General features: G+C 42.0%; 1 protein-coding gene across 2 annotated transcripts; it reads left to right on the top strand.

Annotated features, from left to right (window-relative positions):
* The first annotated feature begins 230 nt into the window (after window positions 1-230).
* Window positions 231-12,261, top strand: Lztfl1 (leucine zipper transcription factor like 1). 2 transcript variants are annotated; one of them, XM_020153110.2, is made up of 10 exons: window positions 231-388; window positions 2,163-2,287; window positions 4,337-4,531; window positions 5,732-5,792; window positions 6,923-6,994; window positions 8,169-8,234; window positions 8,317-8,394; window positions 10,311-10,487; window positions 11,009-11,112; window positions 11,840-12,261. In XM_020153110.2, exons 1-10 carry the CDS (start codon window positions 386-388, stop codon window positions 11,856-11,858), a joined length of 900 nt encoding a protein of 299 aa, XP_020008699.1. In that variant the 5' UTR covers window positions 231-385; the 3' UTR covers window positions 11,859-12,261. The 2 variants fall into 2 exon arrangements, with proteins under 2 accessions (XP_020008699.1, XP_020008700.1); XM_020153111.2 differs by lacking the exon at window positions 2,163-2,287.
* The last annotated feature ends 4,291 nt before the right edge of the window (window positions 12,262-16,552 follow it).

Raw genomic sequence — 16,552 nt, 5'->3', positions numbered from 1 at the left:
GCTGTACAAACCTCCCCAAGTAAGCCAGAACACCAAGCCCCTAAAGCATGCAAAGGTGGCCCCGCCCCTCCCGTTACCATTGGCCACGGCGGAAGGTTCGCAAAGTCAGCGTGGCACGAAAGGCGGGACTTCCTTTGTGGAAGCCAATGCGCATGCGGAGGTCAGCCCGTCACATGGCATTTGTTGTCGCGAGATCTTGAGGACCAATGAAAGTGCGTAACTGCAGGCCCACGTGGCTACGTTGCCATTAGCAACCGGAGGCTTCTAAACAACCTATTTTCCCTCCCATCTTCGGTGGCCCAACCACCCGCGGTGAGCCTAACGGTTGGCAAATCTCTGCCTGCTGTCTCTCGCTCGGTTAGCCTACTGACTCCCGTCCGTCACCATGGTGAGTAGCCGGCCTTCTGGTGCCAGGGAGTGGGCAGCGGCCGGACCTAGAGATGCTGAGCGGGAGAGTCTGGATCATGGCGTGACCTGAGCGGGTCTGAGTGCCCCTCCTGGGCCTCTCTAAGGAAGGCAGCCTGCGCTAGGCTTGGAGGCTCTCTGCAAACCTCGGCTCGAGCCCCTCTCTGGTAATCCTTGGCGAAGCTGTCGCGTAGCAGCCTCACCCCCGCCTTGCGGGGACCGGGCCAAGTCACAGCTCGCAGGAGGCGCAAGGGAGGCTCTCACCACACACAGACCTCTCCCTCCATCGTTCCCTCCCTTCCGTCCTTTCTTCCTCCTCCCCCCTCCCTCCTTCCTTCCCTTCTTCCTCAGTCCCCTCCCTCCCCCTCTTTCCCCTCCCCCTCTCCTTTATCAGCAAAACAATGAAGGGTTAATTGAACTGAGGAAAGAGAATAATTCCAGCTTTTTTGTTTAATAGTTGGTTGAATCCAACATTCGGATGCAGAATCTTTTCGTCTTTAAGAATCCAGGAATCTCATTTGTGACATTTGTTTTGTTCTAAAAAAGAACATTGAGCTGGGAGTGTAGTTCAATGGTAGAACTCTAGCTTAACATGAGCAAGATCCTAGGTTCAGTCCCTGTCGCCAAAAAATGAAAACCACTAATTCTTCCAGCAGAGATATCCTGACAATCTAAATAGCAATCATACATAGAAGAGTACATGGTATTGAAGTTGAAGTGAAATAAAACCAGATTTGAGAGTACTGCTTAAATGGGCTACTGAAATATCTGAACAATAATTCCTAACTTCCCCCCACTCTATTCCAAGCACTCTACTGGATGTGAGCCAAACAAGCCCTTACCATTCTTTAGCACAGAACCTGTCCCACTTCTCTTGATTTCTCAAAAATATAATGAAAATGAGTTGAGAAAATGGTGATGTTGATGTCACCAAAAAATTGATACTTGTTCCCTATTCTGCCTTGTGTTTGTTCTATCAGTTCGATTAAAAACTGAGGCTCTGGAATCAGGCCTAGGTCCTTCATTAGTAATCTGCAGGGTTGTTAAAATGATAAGTGAGATAATGCATATAAAATAAGTAACACAGAACCTGCTAAAATATTAATCAACATTTTACCTGCTCGCATAATCTTGAGGACCAATGAAAGTGTGTAACTGCAGGCCCACATGCCAACTTCTCTTAAATATCTGTTAAGCTCTCATCTTGTTTAAAATAATGGTTAGCTAGTGGCTACTTCCAAAGCAAATATACTTTTTAAAACTGTATTTGATGGAATAAGGTTAAGTTGCTCTGAGACCCCAAAAAATAGTTGGTTAAAGAATACAGAAGTTTCTTTCTCACTTAACTATCTCATTACTTATTTCAGTTAGATGAGTGAGTCATTGCTGCTCCATGAGGTAAGGACATGGGTCCTTTTCGACTTGGTGTCACAGCCCCTGGGCACTAGTATGATCTGCCTGGCTCACCACCTGTGCCACGCTTCAAAGAAACAGGGTGCTGCAAAGATGTACCCCATATTTTAAGCTCCAAGGTTTGGAAATAGCGCACACCTCTTCCCTTCCTGAGAAGTAGTCACTTGGCTGCATCTGACTGCAAGGGGGAAGCATCACCTAACAGGGCAATCCTGTAGTCAGGAAGAAGGGAAGAACAAAATCGAATGGGCATCTGACCGGCTCTACTACAGACACCCTGTATATTCTCATTGGGTTCGTTTGTCAAATCTTCAGGATTAACAGATTGCTGCCCTCTTTTTCAGGCAGAGTTGGGCCTAAATGAGCACCATCAAAATGAGGTTATTAATTACATGCGTTTTGCTCGATCAAAGAGAGGCTTGAGACTCAAAACCGTAGACTCCTGCTTCCAAGACCTCAAGGAGAGCAGGTATGAGGGGACTCCTTGGAAATCAAATAAGAAGGTGTATGCTTTACAGTAGCCATGAGAAGCTGCACTAAGCCTCGAGGATATATAAGATCAAGAAATTGGATTGTGGTGGCAGCAATGAACCTATAATCAGATATACACATCATCATAATTTTACAAGGGTGAAGTTTCAGATAGGTAGTCAGGAAGTTGTGAAGGGCTTGTGGATTAATGATTCCATAACTCTTAATTTCTTGAGTTATACATTAAAATTTAAGTACCATAAGGTGGCAATTTAACAAGAAAACACCTGTGCCATTCATTATTGAAGAATCAGGAGAGGGAAAAACAGTAAGGAAATCATGAAAACTCATGGACTATAGTACCAAAATTGTTAGTTGATTTGGGGCCAAAGATGATGATAAGTTTCATTGGACCCATAATGCAAGGTAGTTAAATGTCAAGTTCAGACATAAGTGAACAAGACCTCCAGGTGATCTACAACTGTCACAAAGCCATGAACTTTCTCAGTAGTAGAGCTCATCAGCCTTAGGCTAGTGTCTGTTCAATTCTTTAATCTGGTAATCTAGCTTCCAAACCCCCAGCAGATGAAAACAACAAATGGCAAGAATATGGAGTGTTCTATTAAAGAACATAGATAAATAAAATTTTCATTTTTAAGAGCACCTAAATTCTGCTTAGATGAAATGCTGAAGAATTAGAAACCAGGTATAATACAACTTTGCTAATACTTAACAACTGGCCCTTGCTTGATTTTGTCTGTTGGAAGAGAGGAAGAAGGCAATGCTAAAGCGGGGACAGCTGCTGCTGTCTCACTGAAAGTGTGAGGGAAAGGAACTTTGAGGAGGGATTGCATTGCTCCGAGAGCAGGAGGTACATGCAGAAACCTTGTCAAGGACCCAGCTGTTGCGCACATGGCTGAGATTTTGGAAAATGGTTGTGCGGCTTAGTCACCCCTGGTGGAGGTGGCACATCTCCTCCACCCTCTTGAGCCTCATTTTTCTACCCGTAGTTAGGATATTGAAGAACTTGGCTCTCAAGGTCCCTTCCAACGCAAACGTCTCTGAGGGAGGGTGTATATATTTTTAAGACAGGGTCTCAGTGTGTAGCCCAGGCTGGTCTCCAACTCTCAGTCCTCCTGCCTCAGCCTCCCAAATGCTGAGATTATAGGCCGGTGCCACCACAGCCAGGTAGGTGGGAGTAGTTTTTAATGCTGTTGCCAATCACTGTACATTTTTGTGGTGTGGTAGTAGACTTTTTTTCTCAAGAATGCTAAGAAGAGCGATAGATGATTACCACTTATTTCTCTCACGCATTTACTATGTATGAATAGTTCATGCAATTACTGAAGTGTTAGAAAAATAATAGAAAAAAGGGAGAAACTATATATTCCAGGTAACTTTGTAAAGTTACTAGACATGGTAAGACTAATTTTTAGTGAAGGTAAAAATAATTAATACTGAAAAATTAGGCCAGGCACAGCGGCCCAAGACTTATCCTAGCTACTTGGGAGATAGAGGTCAGGAGGATCACAGTTCTAGGCCAGACTAGGAAAAAAATGTTTACAAGACCCCCATCTCAACCAATAAAAGCTGGGTATGATGGCACATGCCTGTCATTCCATCTATGGCAGAAAGCATAAAAGCAAGACCCTATCTCTAAAAATAACTAAAACAAAAAAGGGCTGGAGGTATGGTTTAAGTGGTAGAGCACCTGCCTAGCAAGAATGAGGCTCAGTGTGTTCAAACCCCAATACTACAAAGGAAAAAAAACTAAAGAAAAGGTGATGGGTTGGGGGAATGTTTCTCAGTATGTACTTACATTAAAAGATAAGCACATGTGAAGAATTAGCCACAATTTAATTTTTAATAAATATAAAATTGATTGAGTTTAAATTCCAACCTGTTCTATTAATTAAAAGAAGATAATTCCCAGAGATATTTTCACCTTTATTCTTTAGCTGACATGAATGCAGGATTCTTAATTCTGCTGTATTTTGTAAACCGCTTTTGTTGCTTATCTAGACGTTTTATCACGATGGTTTTCCAGGCTGGTAGAGGAGACCTTCACCATGGATGAAGTTGCAGAGGTCCTAAATGGGCTGCAGGCCGTGGTTCACAGTGAGGTGGAGTCTGAGCTCATCAACACAGCCTATACCAATGTGTTACTTCTGCGGCAGCTGTTCACACAAGCTGAGAAGTGGTACCTTAAGCTACAGACAGACATCTCTGAACTAGAAAACAGGTCAGACACACAGTAGAGGCCCAAGCATCACCTTAAGTTAGTGAATGACTTTGCTACCACTTTTGGGGGGACTAGGGGTGAGAAAACTTGGGCAGGATAGCACAAGGCATATAGTCACTGGGTGATCCCTTGGGTAGCACCAATGTCCTTTTAAAAATTCTGTTTTGACCCTCCCTAGATATCAGAAGGGCCTCTAAGATTATATGAAATTGCTTTTCAAGCTGCCATTAATTTTTCCTATTAGAAAATTAGCTAGATCAACTAAGAAATAGATTATGAAATAGTTGAAAAACTAATTCAAATATAATTGCCATCAGTCTAGACAAGCAGCATTGCAAGTTTATTTCTGAAATGCAATTGCATTTAAAATCACGCAGTTACCATTAAGATGAGAAATATAAACTATTAGAAAGTATGTGAGCTTAACAGTATTGAAGAGCACATTCCTTTCAAAAGCTAGGGTAAAGGCAGGGACACTGAACCTCATTCTAAGGAAAGACAATCCAGAAACAAGGAAGAACTGGTGACCCCGCCCTGCAAAGTGCTCTCACAGCAGAGTACATCATGTCAGGCCCAGGTGGGATGTTGAACAATGCCAAGGATGGCCTACAGGCAAGGAAGGAAAATCATTTACCTTCTGCAGCTATCAGGAGGTGACTGGGGAGGAAACTGGTTGTTAATTTATGAAGACACTTAGAGAGTGGCATGCAAGCGTGTGTCTAGGAAGCTCTCCTTTATCTTTGCAGGAATATGTGATGCTTGTTTTCAGGAGATTCTGTGGGAATTTTCATTTTCTGAGGCTGCACAAAAAATCAGAATTGTTCTTAGCTAACAATGTATAACATGTAATAGAGAAATCTCGGCACCTCACAACTATAGACACCAAACAAAAAAAAGAAATATAGACACCAAGAAATACAAATCTCACTGTGTTAATATTGCAGCTTATCTCTGGCAATAGTTAACTGTGTGTCTAGCAGACATCCAGTGCTGGGTGCTGTGAGTGATCCACATTTGAGTTCACATCCAGTGAGTCTATTAGATTCTCATCCATTTGTAATTAAATACCGTTTTGGACGATGTGAAGATTTGTCCAATCTCTAGCATGTGATAGGTTGGTGCAAGTGCTTGTGTCCTTCTTTTGTGTGATATAAATATATCATAAATAAATATTCTTTTGTATTTGCTTTTATTCTCAAGAGAATTATTAGAACAAGTTGCAGAATTTGAAAAAGCAGAATTTACATCTTCAAATAAAAAGGTAATTTTTGGTCCTTCTAAGTTCACGTTTCTAAATAGCCAGTATTTAAAATCCTCAAGGCACTCAGAGCATGTGGAGGTTTAAGTGAGAACTTTCTAAGAAAAGTATTCAAGTTAGAATAGAATTAGTTTAGACTAGAATTCAAAAATTTCCTGGCAGATTTTCAGGCAAAAGAAGAAGAGTTTTAAAAGTAACTGTGAAAAACTATTTTTTGGCTTTTATAATCTACACACACACACACACACACACACACACACACACACACACACACACACACACTATCCCTGCATTCCACTCTGAATCCCAGCCAAGTAAACTCTTCACTCAGCTGATGCTCTAGGGTGAGCCAGACCTGAGTTATACCTTGGCTCAGTCCCTCCCTAGCTCTGTAACCTTGAGCAGGTTACCTGAGGTGGCTGAGCATCGTCTGTCACGCGAAGACAATACTAGTAGTTACTTACCTTTCTAAATTTCCTCATTCTGTGCAATGATCTCTTGTCACTCCGTTGTATGGATAACCATAAATATCCCGTTTTCATATGGCTAAATATTGCTGAGCTAAATCCACACAGACACTGAGAAAACATTTCCCAGTGATTCCTTTGTAACATATTCCTGGCTAAGAAATTTCTAAGTCTGAGGGCAGGGGTTCTTGTTTTTAATGCATATGGTGAAACTGCCAGGCCATTTATCAAGCTGCTGTGTATCTGTAGTGTAGTTTCAGTGTTACAGGCTTCACAGTCTGAGGTTCATGCAGAAATGTTTCAGCTCCCACAGATGGAAATCTCAGCTCCTAGACGCCAGGAGCTTTACCAGGTCTGGCTTTGAACTCCTTCCCTCTCTCTTTCTCTGTTTTGCTTTCCTCCTTTCCCTTCTGTTTATACTTTTGTAAAGGGTATAGGGAGGATGGATTTCATTTTTATCTCTTACCATATGTTGGGCACTGTGGACTGGGCACATCCTAGGCACGGACATATCAGAATGAAACCAGAAAAATCCCTAAGCCACAGAGCTGACGTCCTGGTTAATCTGATGACATACAGTCTTCTCTGCTTAGAGTGCAAGTGCTTGCTGATTGTACATGCTTTATTACCTGGTGACTTCAGTGTGGTTTCTTTATTTTGTTTCAGCCCATCATAGATATCACAAAGCCAAAACTTGTTCCACTTAATGAAGGTGGAACAACAGAACTCCTAAACAAGGTAATGTCATCATCATTTTGAGAAACAGAAAACCTCTAATTCTGTCCTCCCACTGCCTGAACAATTCTAGGGTAGAGAAACAGGTGAAAAGGCTGATTCAGGCTTTGGTCTACAGAGTGTTACTTAACAGAGCCCAGTGGGCAGGAAGAGGGCATCCTTGCTTTCTGCAGAGAGTGACACAGCTCCTTGATCACACCTCTTCGTGAGCAAGTGAAGGGTATGGGATTTTGGATGGTGTTTATTGATTGGTGTTTGAAGTCTGTAATATATGATAATATTGTAGGGTTTTTTAAAGAAAATTTTATAAAATGCTCAGTATACAGATACATATTTTTCATGATTCCTGCATTGTCAACATAGTGTAATTCCTGGTCCCTCACTTTCAAAAATGTTACAGTTTCATTGGAAAGGTAGAGCTAATATTCCAGAAGCCAAGATAAGAGAATCCTCCCGCACATGCTGTGATGTCACAGAGTAGCAGAGGATATGCAGTCTGTGGTGATGAGAGTGAGCAAGAACAGGCACTTGGGTACGGTGACCTCTGAACTTGGCTTTGAAGATGAAGACAGATGAAATTGTCAGAGGGAAGAAAAGAGGGCCTGTGGGCAGGGGACCAGAATAATCACTGGTCAGAGGCAGACAGAAGGCTGGCATGACTTGGAACAGTGCAGTGCCCTCTGACTGGCCACGCGGTGAGAAATACGACAGGTGGCTCTTGTGTCTGAGCTGCATAAGAGCAAAGGCATTTGGCCTTTGGTGGGTCAGAACATTCGGGGGCTTGAGCACATTGTGCTAAAGTGATAGTGACAGTGTTTTCAAGTATGTGGCAGCAATGTGCAATATAGGCCCAGGACAGACTCGAGCTGCAGGATTGGCTAAGGGAGAGATGACAGGAGAGGGCATTCTAAAAAACGGCTGAGAGCAGAGGACTGGAGGAGGAGAGGTTGTGTCTGAGAGACAAGGAGCTGGCAGTCTGAGAGCCAAAGCTAACAACAGGTATTAAAACTGGGATGGAGTGGGGAAAGAGAGAAATTAGGATATTACCACTAACCAAGGCATATGGATTTTTGAGCTGTTAATTTAATTTCAATTAACTTTTTAAGTGAACAAGCAATAATTTCAAGTATTAAACATATTTTGATTAAAACAATAAAACTTGAATTTATTCACAAAGGAAATTTTAAGACTTCAAGAAGAGAATGAGAAATTGAAGTCAAGGCTGAAGACCATTGAAATGCAGGTGACTGAGACATCCTTTAACAAAATTACTGAGTCACTTAGATATTAAGTTCTGAGTGTGTTATATTTCAACTTGATTCTAGGCTACAAATGCTTTGGATGAAAAGTCAAAACTAGAAAGAGCACTTCAAGATTTACAACTCAATCAAGGAAATCAACAGGTGAAACAGTTTATCTATTCTTTTCACATTTTCTAAATAGAATAAAGTTATAACTTACTATTAACTCTCAATCACTGTTCATTTTTACCCCATACCCTGCCACTCCCCAAGATGAATACTACTGTTGTCCTGCATTGGACGCCCTGGCCCAGGAGAGGCCAGGTAAGGATCAGTGCCCTGCCCTTGTCTGTCCCCAGGGCAGGCACACAGCACATACGCCTAACATGTGCCTTAGAGTTTACTGGCATGCAAGATAATCTTACATTTGAAGTTTTTCTCCTTTTACTTTCACACCCAATTGCAATGGGAACAAAGGAAGTGAAGAAAGGAAAGGGTTTTAGTTAACTGAATCTGTATTTGGGTTTTGTTATATTGAACATGGCTTAAGTTTGCCATGGTTGCGTGTGACAAAACAGAATGAAAATGAACTCTAAGGTATGGTTCACAGCCTGTCCAACATAGTGACTGAGTGTTGCTCCACCTGCTGGACTGTGAAGGACACGGTCTGTCTGCTGTGGCCTTTCCATGTATGTGGATGCTGTAATACGATTTGGTGTGAGCGGGGCCGCTCGGGTGAATTTTCAGTGCAGCATTGGCTTTTCTAGGGATACAGTTGTTGTAAATGTCTGCTTAACAGTACCCAACTTTTTTTTTTTTTTTGTGGCTGTACTGGGGATTAAACCCAGGTTCCTGATACACGCTCTACCACTTGAGCGACACCCACAACCCTAGGTTTTTGTGAAATTTTTTCCTATGAAAAATGTCAGACACATACATAAGTACAGAGATTGTGTGATGGACCCCCTGGCCAGCCCTCAGCTTCACCTATCAGCACACTGGGCCTGGGTTTTATTTCTACCTCTACTTTCTTCTTCCTCCCTTTTTAAAGCAAGTCTCAGACATTGTACTGTTTCATCTCTGGATATTGTTTTAAATAGGAGGACAGTTTTAAAGAGTTGTTTTTTCTATGTGTCTTTTAAGTAAATGTATATGACTTTCCACCATTTTATTGCCAAGAACCACATTTATAAAACAGCTGAATCTCCCAGGAGAGCTTTGTAATTTCTCAAAAATTAAAACAGTTGCAAATATTTTTGAATGATGAATTTGTTTAAAAGCCATTTGGGTCTTCACATCAAGATTTTTGAGACAAAAGCAGAATGAGCACAGGGCTTTCCTAGTTGCAATGAAATAAAATCTTTTTTAAAGACTAGATTTCAAAAATGAAGAAGGATTTTTTTGTTTTGTTGAAAAGACTGCTTCATCTATGTATTTAGCAAGTATAGACTTTTGTTCCATATCAGTACAAATCTTTTTTCTGTCATGAATTTTATCCAGTCAAAAATCCAGATAGAAGATCCATCCTGCAGTTCTAAAATTATGCAAAAGTGTACATTACTCACTACTATAAGAAACTGATTTTGTAAATAATGACTAAAACACATACTCCTAAAGTTTCCATATAACTCTTATTACTGTTATTGGTTTTTTTCTACCTATACCATTTTGAGGAATTCAAAATATTTACCAGGATTTCTTTTAGTTTGGTTTTTCAAAATGGTATCTATTTGCCATCACAACTCAGACACACATGATGTTGTCAAATTAAGATGTCACCTCTTCCCCATTCCTCTTGGACTGGAATGCCAGCAGTTCATAATCATATTTCATATGTTTAGAACTCAGTGACTACCGAGTGTTTGCTGTCTGTGAGACATCACGCCCTGGGGCCTGGGATGGCCTAGGCCTGCGGCAGCCCTGAAAGGACTGGCGCTTCCCCAGGTGAAGGAGGCTGCACACACACACAGCACACAACATTTTTCCTTTTGCCTTCTGGGATGTTGGGTCAGCATTCTAAAACAGTTTTCATTTAAGATGTCAACATGAAATTATGTTCCTGTATTTCTTTTTCATAGGACTTTATAAAGGCACAAGACTTGAGTGACTTAGAAAACACAGTTGCAGCTTTAAAGAGTGAGTTTCAGAAGACAATTAATGACAAGACAGAAAACCAGAAGTCCCTGGAAGAGAACCTAGTGACAGCCAAGCACGACCTCCTCAGGGTTCAGGAGCAGCTGAGCATGGCTGAGAAGGTCAGAAGACTGTGTTGAAGGGACTGGTCTGTTCACATCCGATTAGTAGAGAGGAGCAAGTGTGCCTGAGATAAACACTGGACAGCTGCAAATGCAGATTACTTTTTCAAGGTGTTAGTCAGTATATGTTCTAACGAGCTATCACTCTGGGCCTTGCATTCTTCCATCTTTGGTGAAACGAGGGGCTGCTCCATGCAGCAGCCTCCACCCTGCACCCCAGCACTGCTCTTCTGCTTCTTCCTCCTCCAGCCAGCAGGGGATGGGTGCCTTTTCTTTTTTAAAGATTTCTGGACCTTTTTCATAATTTATGTGACATCTATAGAGCTAAATTCTTCACTTTAGGAATTAGCCTCATAAGAATATCGGAGCAAAAGTCTAATCCAATTAGACTTTTAAGGAAATTAGAAGACAAGCAAAATATCCATAAACTTAGAGCAAAAAAAAAACCCATATTTTTATCACATTTGTTACTCTTTCCTTTACTGTTTCTTCATAATGGGATAACATTTTTCACTCTGCAGGAATTAGAGAAGAAATTTCAACAAACGGCAGCTTATCGGAACATGAAAGAGATTCTCACCAAGAAGAATGACCAAATCAAAGACCTGAGGAAAAGACTGGCCAAGTAAGCCGGCTGAGCCCGCCTCCGGCTTTTTCTCCCTGCTGGGTTGTTTGCTCACTGTTAAATCTACACTTGTGTCCAGAGGGGTCAGGCCCATGGGGAGTTGCTCAGTCCATGTGAGGGAAGCAGAGGGGCCTCAGGCTGGCCTTGCCCACTGTTCCCTCAGGACACAGCTAGACTATCCCACTCACCTCGTGACACTTAGCTTCTCTTAACAGTGGATTCACTTAGCAGGATGTGGCACAGAAACAGTGGCTACAAGGCAGCACTAGGTATTTCTCCTCCATGGTCTCCTCCTTGTCCAATGTCATCTGCCAGTGGGGCCATTTTGTTGTCAACAGTTTTGGCTAGAGACTCAGTTGGCATTTTGCCTTTAATGGAGTTCCCAGGGAAGAAAGCTAGAAAGTGAATTTAAGATCAAATTTGCCCCAAGTTCACCCTTAACTCAGCCATATTAGCTGTTCATATCGATCTGAGGATCGAGATCATTATTCTAAGCTATCATGAGTCTAAATGCCAGCTTTGGAGACCTGGAGTCTGAAGGTAAGTTCAGGTATCTGTTGTGGAAATCCCCAAGCCAGCGTTACAGCACCTTGAACACAGTGGTTCAGTAACACGGCGTTATTGGGTTAGTCACTGCAGATGATCCGTGTAAACTCATTGGGTATGACAGCAACGGCAACAAGGATAGAAAGTGTGGTGACATTATGCTCTTAATTTACACCTCTAGATATGAATCTGAAGATTGAGAACAGAAGATTTCCTCTAGATGCTGCCACATGAACAAACAGCTGCCTCTTGCCCCAGCATGCATTTTGAAGTTCTTTGTTAGTCCCTCCCCTTATTTTTCTAATATTTAGACTTCCTTCAGATACTTAGAACTAGACTTCCTATTTTCAGTTGTCTAATTGAGAAGAAAAAAATGTAATGATTCCTTTTGATTGTCCTGAACTCCTCTGCACAGTGCTCCTGTCCTTAGCGTGAATGCAGTGAGAATTGTTCACAGTGAGGAAGAAGAGTGGGAAGAAGAGTCTCATCCTTTGGCGTTAGTATGAAGAGTACAGCTTTTTAATAAATGCTAAGGAAGCTAGCAGTAGCTATTCTTGTGCATTCCCCAAAGGTAAAAATAAATAATATGAGTCATTAAAAATAGCTATTACAAATAAACCTTATTTCTACTTTTAAAAATGAAATCCTTTTGTTTGTTGGTGGGACTGTGGTTTGAACCAGGGCTTCGCACTTGCAAAGCAGGTGCTATACCACTTGAGCCACACCTCCAGTCCATTTTGCGCTGCTTATTTTTGAGATGGGGTCTTGTGAATTATTTGCCTGATCTGGCTTTGAAACGTGATCCTCCCTATCTCAGCCTCCCAAGTAGCTAGGATGACAGGCATGAGCCACCAGTACCCAGCTAAAAAATGAAATCTTAATTCATTTACTTTATTGGATCATCAAAAGAATACTTGAATTCATGGAAAATGTGAGTACTGTCTATTGTAGGCAGACAATGACACCAATATCTACCAATGACAAAGAAAGTTAACAGCAGTGAACACGAGGTTCAGTTACTTCTTTGCTCTCTCTGTTGTAAGTTCAGTTTATCAGAGGAGGTACAGACACTGGCAGTCTGATTACCATGTGAGTCTCTGTCACTGATGGAGAGGTCAGATCTGTCCTGCTCAGAGTAACCTTCACACTTGTTTCCAGAATGTTCTTTTAAGTTACATGCTAAATAAGAACTCTTGAAAAACTTATACTCAACATAAAGTCAGTGACCAGACCTCAGGTTGGACTTTAGGTTAAAGTTTATGTTCACGATGATAGCTGTTTCATTTAGCCATTTTCCATTGGTCCTGCTTTTTCTCAGGGGATTTTGGATAAGTCATTAAAAACTGGACACCATTCATGTCGTTTTGTAATGCAATGCACGTTTTGTTTCTGAGGATAAATACTGAATAGTCAAATCTCTTACATTTTATAAAGTGTTATTTCCTCTGTTTTACACCTGTAGCATGCCCTTTAACTATTACACATTAAAAAACCGTTAGACCAAGAAAAATAAAACTTTGAAAACTTCTAACTTTTAAACTAGCAGTGGGCCTACTTTTAAATCAACTAGCAGCTCATGAAATGTCTTTTAATAAGCACTTGGGAAGCAGTCATGACCACCAGGAGCCACTGCGGGTCTGTCTGGCTAGCAAGAAACCATAGCAGGCTAAACTCAGGCACTTTTACAAAACATGAGAATTTCAGCAAAGAGCTTGACAGAACAGCCCGTGTAAAAAGGTCCTAGTTGGATTCTCCAAAATGTAGACTCTTGGATAAGGATTTTAGTGCAGGTAAGTCATCTGGGGATTGATTCCTGTGAGACGCAGGAATCAAGACAGATTGAGTTAACCTCTGTGAGCAACTGAGACACAGTCTTGCCGAGGACCCTCTGAGAAATGGTATCTCTGAATTCTTCCACTGAGGGGCTTGAGCTCATTACCCACCATTTTCCATCCCTCTGGGGTAAAAGGTCAAACCTGAGGTGTTAATTGCTTGCCATATCCAGTCTGCCCTGCACAGGGACCAAGTCTCCTCACAACCACAGCGTGCACTCAGGCAAAGACCGGAAGCCGAGCCTCCCTGTGAGAACTGTGTCTATCTTAGGCAAACCCAAGAGTTTGCTCAACAGGAATGACCACTGGGTTTCTTTTAGAAATACTCTGGAGTTAGATGGCAGTGATGGTTGTACAACTATGAATATCATAAAAACCACTGAATTGTATACTTTCAAGGGTGAATTTTATATGTAAAAAATATCCCAACTAAATAAAGGAAAACCATGGGGGCAAATGGAGGAGGGGATATGTTGAAGCAATTGCCAGCATCACCCCCTGTTCCACTTGCATCAGCTTATGTCCTGTGTGAAGTCCACTAGCTTAAGGATAGTGGCTGATCACAATCTTTTTTAAAACAATAATAAAAGGAAAACGTCAACACAAAGATTACTGAGACAAGCTATTTCCTCATCATTGCAAACTGGTTCTGAAGCCATAGTTAGCATTTGTCGTCCCCCTCTTCTACTCACTCTAGATGTCCCCTCACCCTCACCCAGCACTTGTGCTGGTCAGCATTGCTTGCCTAGCAGGATGGTCCAGACCTTCCTCTCTCAGGGATCTGGGGCCCTGTCATGCTGTAGTTGTGAAACGTCCTATTTATTGTCCTCAGATATCACCAAGCACCTCTTTGGATCTTCCTTGCCCTTAAACATACTTCCAGTCCTAGCTCAGGCTGTTAACCCTCTGCCACTGTGCTGACTCCCTGACCAGTTGGTGTGCTGAGTCAAGGAGCCCAAAATGAGCTGGCCGCAGCCATGGCTTTGGGTTAAGTGGAATCTCCCAGGGTCTGTTGATGGGACTTGGGACCACCCTTATTGGTCTGGAAGTAATGAGGGGAAGTGGGGAAAATGTTGGGGAGCACCAAAATTACCTTACTAATCTTCTTCCAAGACAGGCCTTTGAATGGTATCCATGTGAAAGAAGGCTGCTGTCTTCTCACAAGGGGCCTGAGCTACTTCTGGGAGACCCAGTGGCTCAGGAATGCAGGGCGTCAAGGTCATTAGGGGTATCTACCCAAATGTGCCCATCTTAGAATTTCCTTCCCTTAAAGGAGATTTTCCAGGCATGTGCATTTGGTCCCCTTTGTAATTAAACCACCCTCATAATCAAACCTTGGTCCCAATCCTGTGTTTATTTTGGCTTCTACACATAGGAGGGCTCTCTAATGCTACCTCAAGGCCTTCAAGTTGTCAGAGCATCTCCCAAGGGATAATTGCCAATCAGAGCCTGTCTTTCTCTTCCTTCATCCCAATCCATGCCTTGTGAAAATTTGATGCAGCAGTATGACCACATTTACTACCACCATGCTTACTATCAGGGAAGTGGTATCCTGTGGCGTCCAGATAGCATGCAAGGGCAGTTCTTCATGAGGGGCTCTTTCTAGGGCCACTTCTTGACCAGCTGTGTTTGTGGGGTTTCCCTAAATCCTCAGGATTTGCTTTCTTGGGAGGTGACCTCAGGAAGGATGGTTAGGACATGGCCAGGGAGACAGGAGGAAGGTTACCACTGGGGACCACCATGTTCAATACCACTGAGAGTGAGGAAGCTAAGAGCAGACCCTTCCAAGCCTCATTTATCAGAATGAGGGATGCCTCTCAGATGCTAAGCCCCAGCACTAGTTGAGAGTCCAGGTGAAGAGTTAGAGAACCTTCTGCAGGTCACCCCTCAGGCTAGGATAAGAGAGTGTGGGTGGTCCCACAAGGAATAGAGGAGACAGAATAGCAAGTGCAATGTATAGTTACACATTTTCAATACCCACTCATCAAAGGGCCAATTCAAATGAAATCTCAAACCCTGCTCAGCATTGTCAGCCCCATATGCTTACATGGCCTAGACACAGATGCCTTTAAATAGTAACAGCTCTGAAATAGCAACCCTGGACTGAGTACCTGGACCAGAACCTGCCTTTGTGAGTCAAGTATCAGGTCCTTTGCACATACTCTAAACATTTATGAAATTGACCTTCTACTTCCTGCCCCAAATACTGCTTAAGCCATAAAAACCCTTGGGTAGGTTGTAAAATAATCAGATGTTACCTATAAACTATTTCCTAATGCTGAATTTCTCCATATGAATGACCAAAACTTATTTAAAATCAGCCATTAAAACAATCCCTGAAACAGAATGTCATTTTATTTTCTCTGGAACAATGAGTAATAATTTTATCTTTTTCTGATGGCTCAGTCTCCTTATGACAAGGTGTCAATGATTACTCTACATTGCAATGTTCTCAGGAGGTGCTGAGTGGGGAGAGTCGTTTGCCCCTTTAATATATGTTGGCAAGGACACAAACAGTTTGTTTGAACCGGTGTACTTGGTTTTCATGGGTTACCCATGTCCTATCCTTGGCTGGCAACTATGCCATCCCTGTTGGCATTTCTAATGTAGAAAACAAATAGACAAGCTTATTCCAGTTATCTGTAGCCTAAGGATGAGGACTTAAGGGACTCTTCTATGAGCAGGGTACACAGGCTTTGTGGCATCTTGGCTATCCCAGGACTTCCTGGATTGCTTTAGGAGAAAATGTTAATCTCCCAGGTTATCTGCTTTGTTTCAGATACTTGAGGGTCCCGGTAAATGATTCTGGATAAATGAGATCCAGATCTTTTATTTCTTTCTCTTGCCATATTGCACTGGCTAGGATTTCTAGTTCAGTGTTACATCCTTATCTCATTCCCAATCTCAGGGGGAATACTTTGAATATTTCACCAATAAAGATGATGCACTTTGCTATTTTGTATCACATTAAGGAAGTTCTTTTTTATTCCTTCTTTGCTAAAAGCTTTTATAAAAATTTTGAGTGGGTGTTGAATTTTGCCAAATGCCTTTTCTACATCTAT

The sequence above is a fragment of the Castor canadensis genome, chromosome 17 (assembly GCF_047511655.1).
Source record: "Castor canadensis chromosome 17, mCasCan1.hap1v2, whole genome shotgun sequence".
NCBI lineage: Eukaryota > Metazoa > Chordata > Mammalia > Rodentia > Castoridae > Castor > Castor canadensis.
This window is presented reverse-complemented; position numbering and strand designations above follow the sequence as displayed.

Excerpts from the sequence above, each read along its gene's own strand:
- Lztfl1 (XM_020153110.2), top strand. Across the intron at positions 6,995-8,168 it reads CAACAGAACTCCTAAACAAG|GAAATTTTAAGACTTCAAGA; the intron begins GTAATGTCATCA and ends TTATTCACAAAG. Across the intron at positions 10,488-11,008 it reads AGCTGAGCATGGCTGAGAAG|GAATTAGAGAAGAAATTTCA; the intron begins GTCAGAAGACTG and ends TTCACTCTGCAG.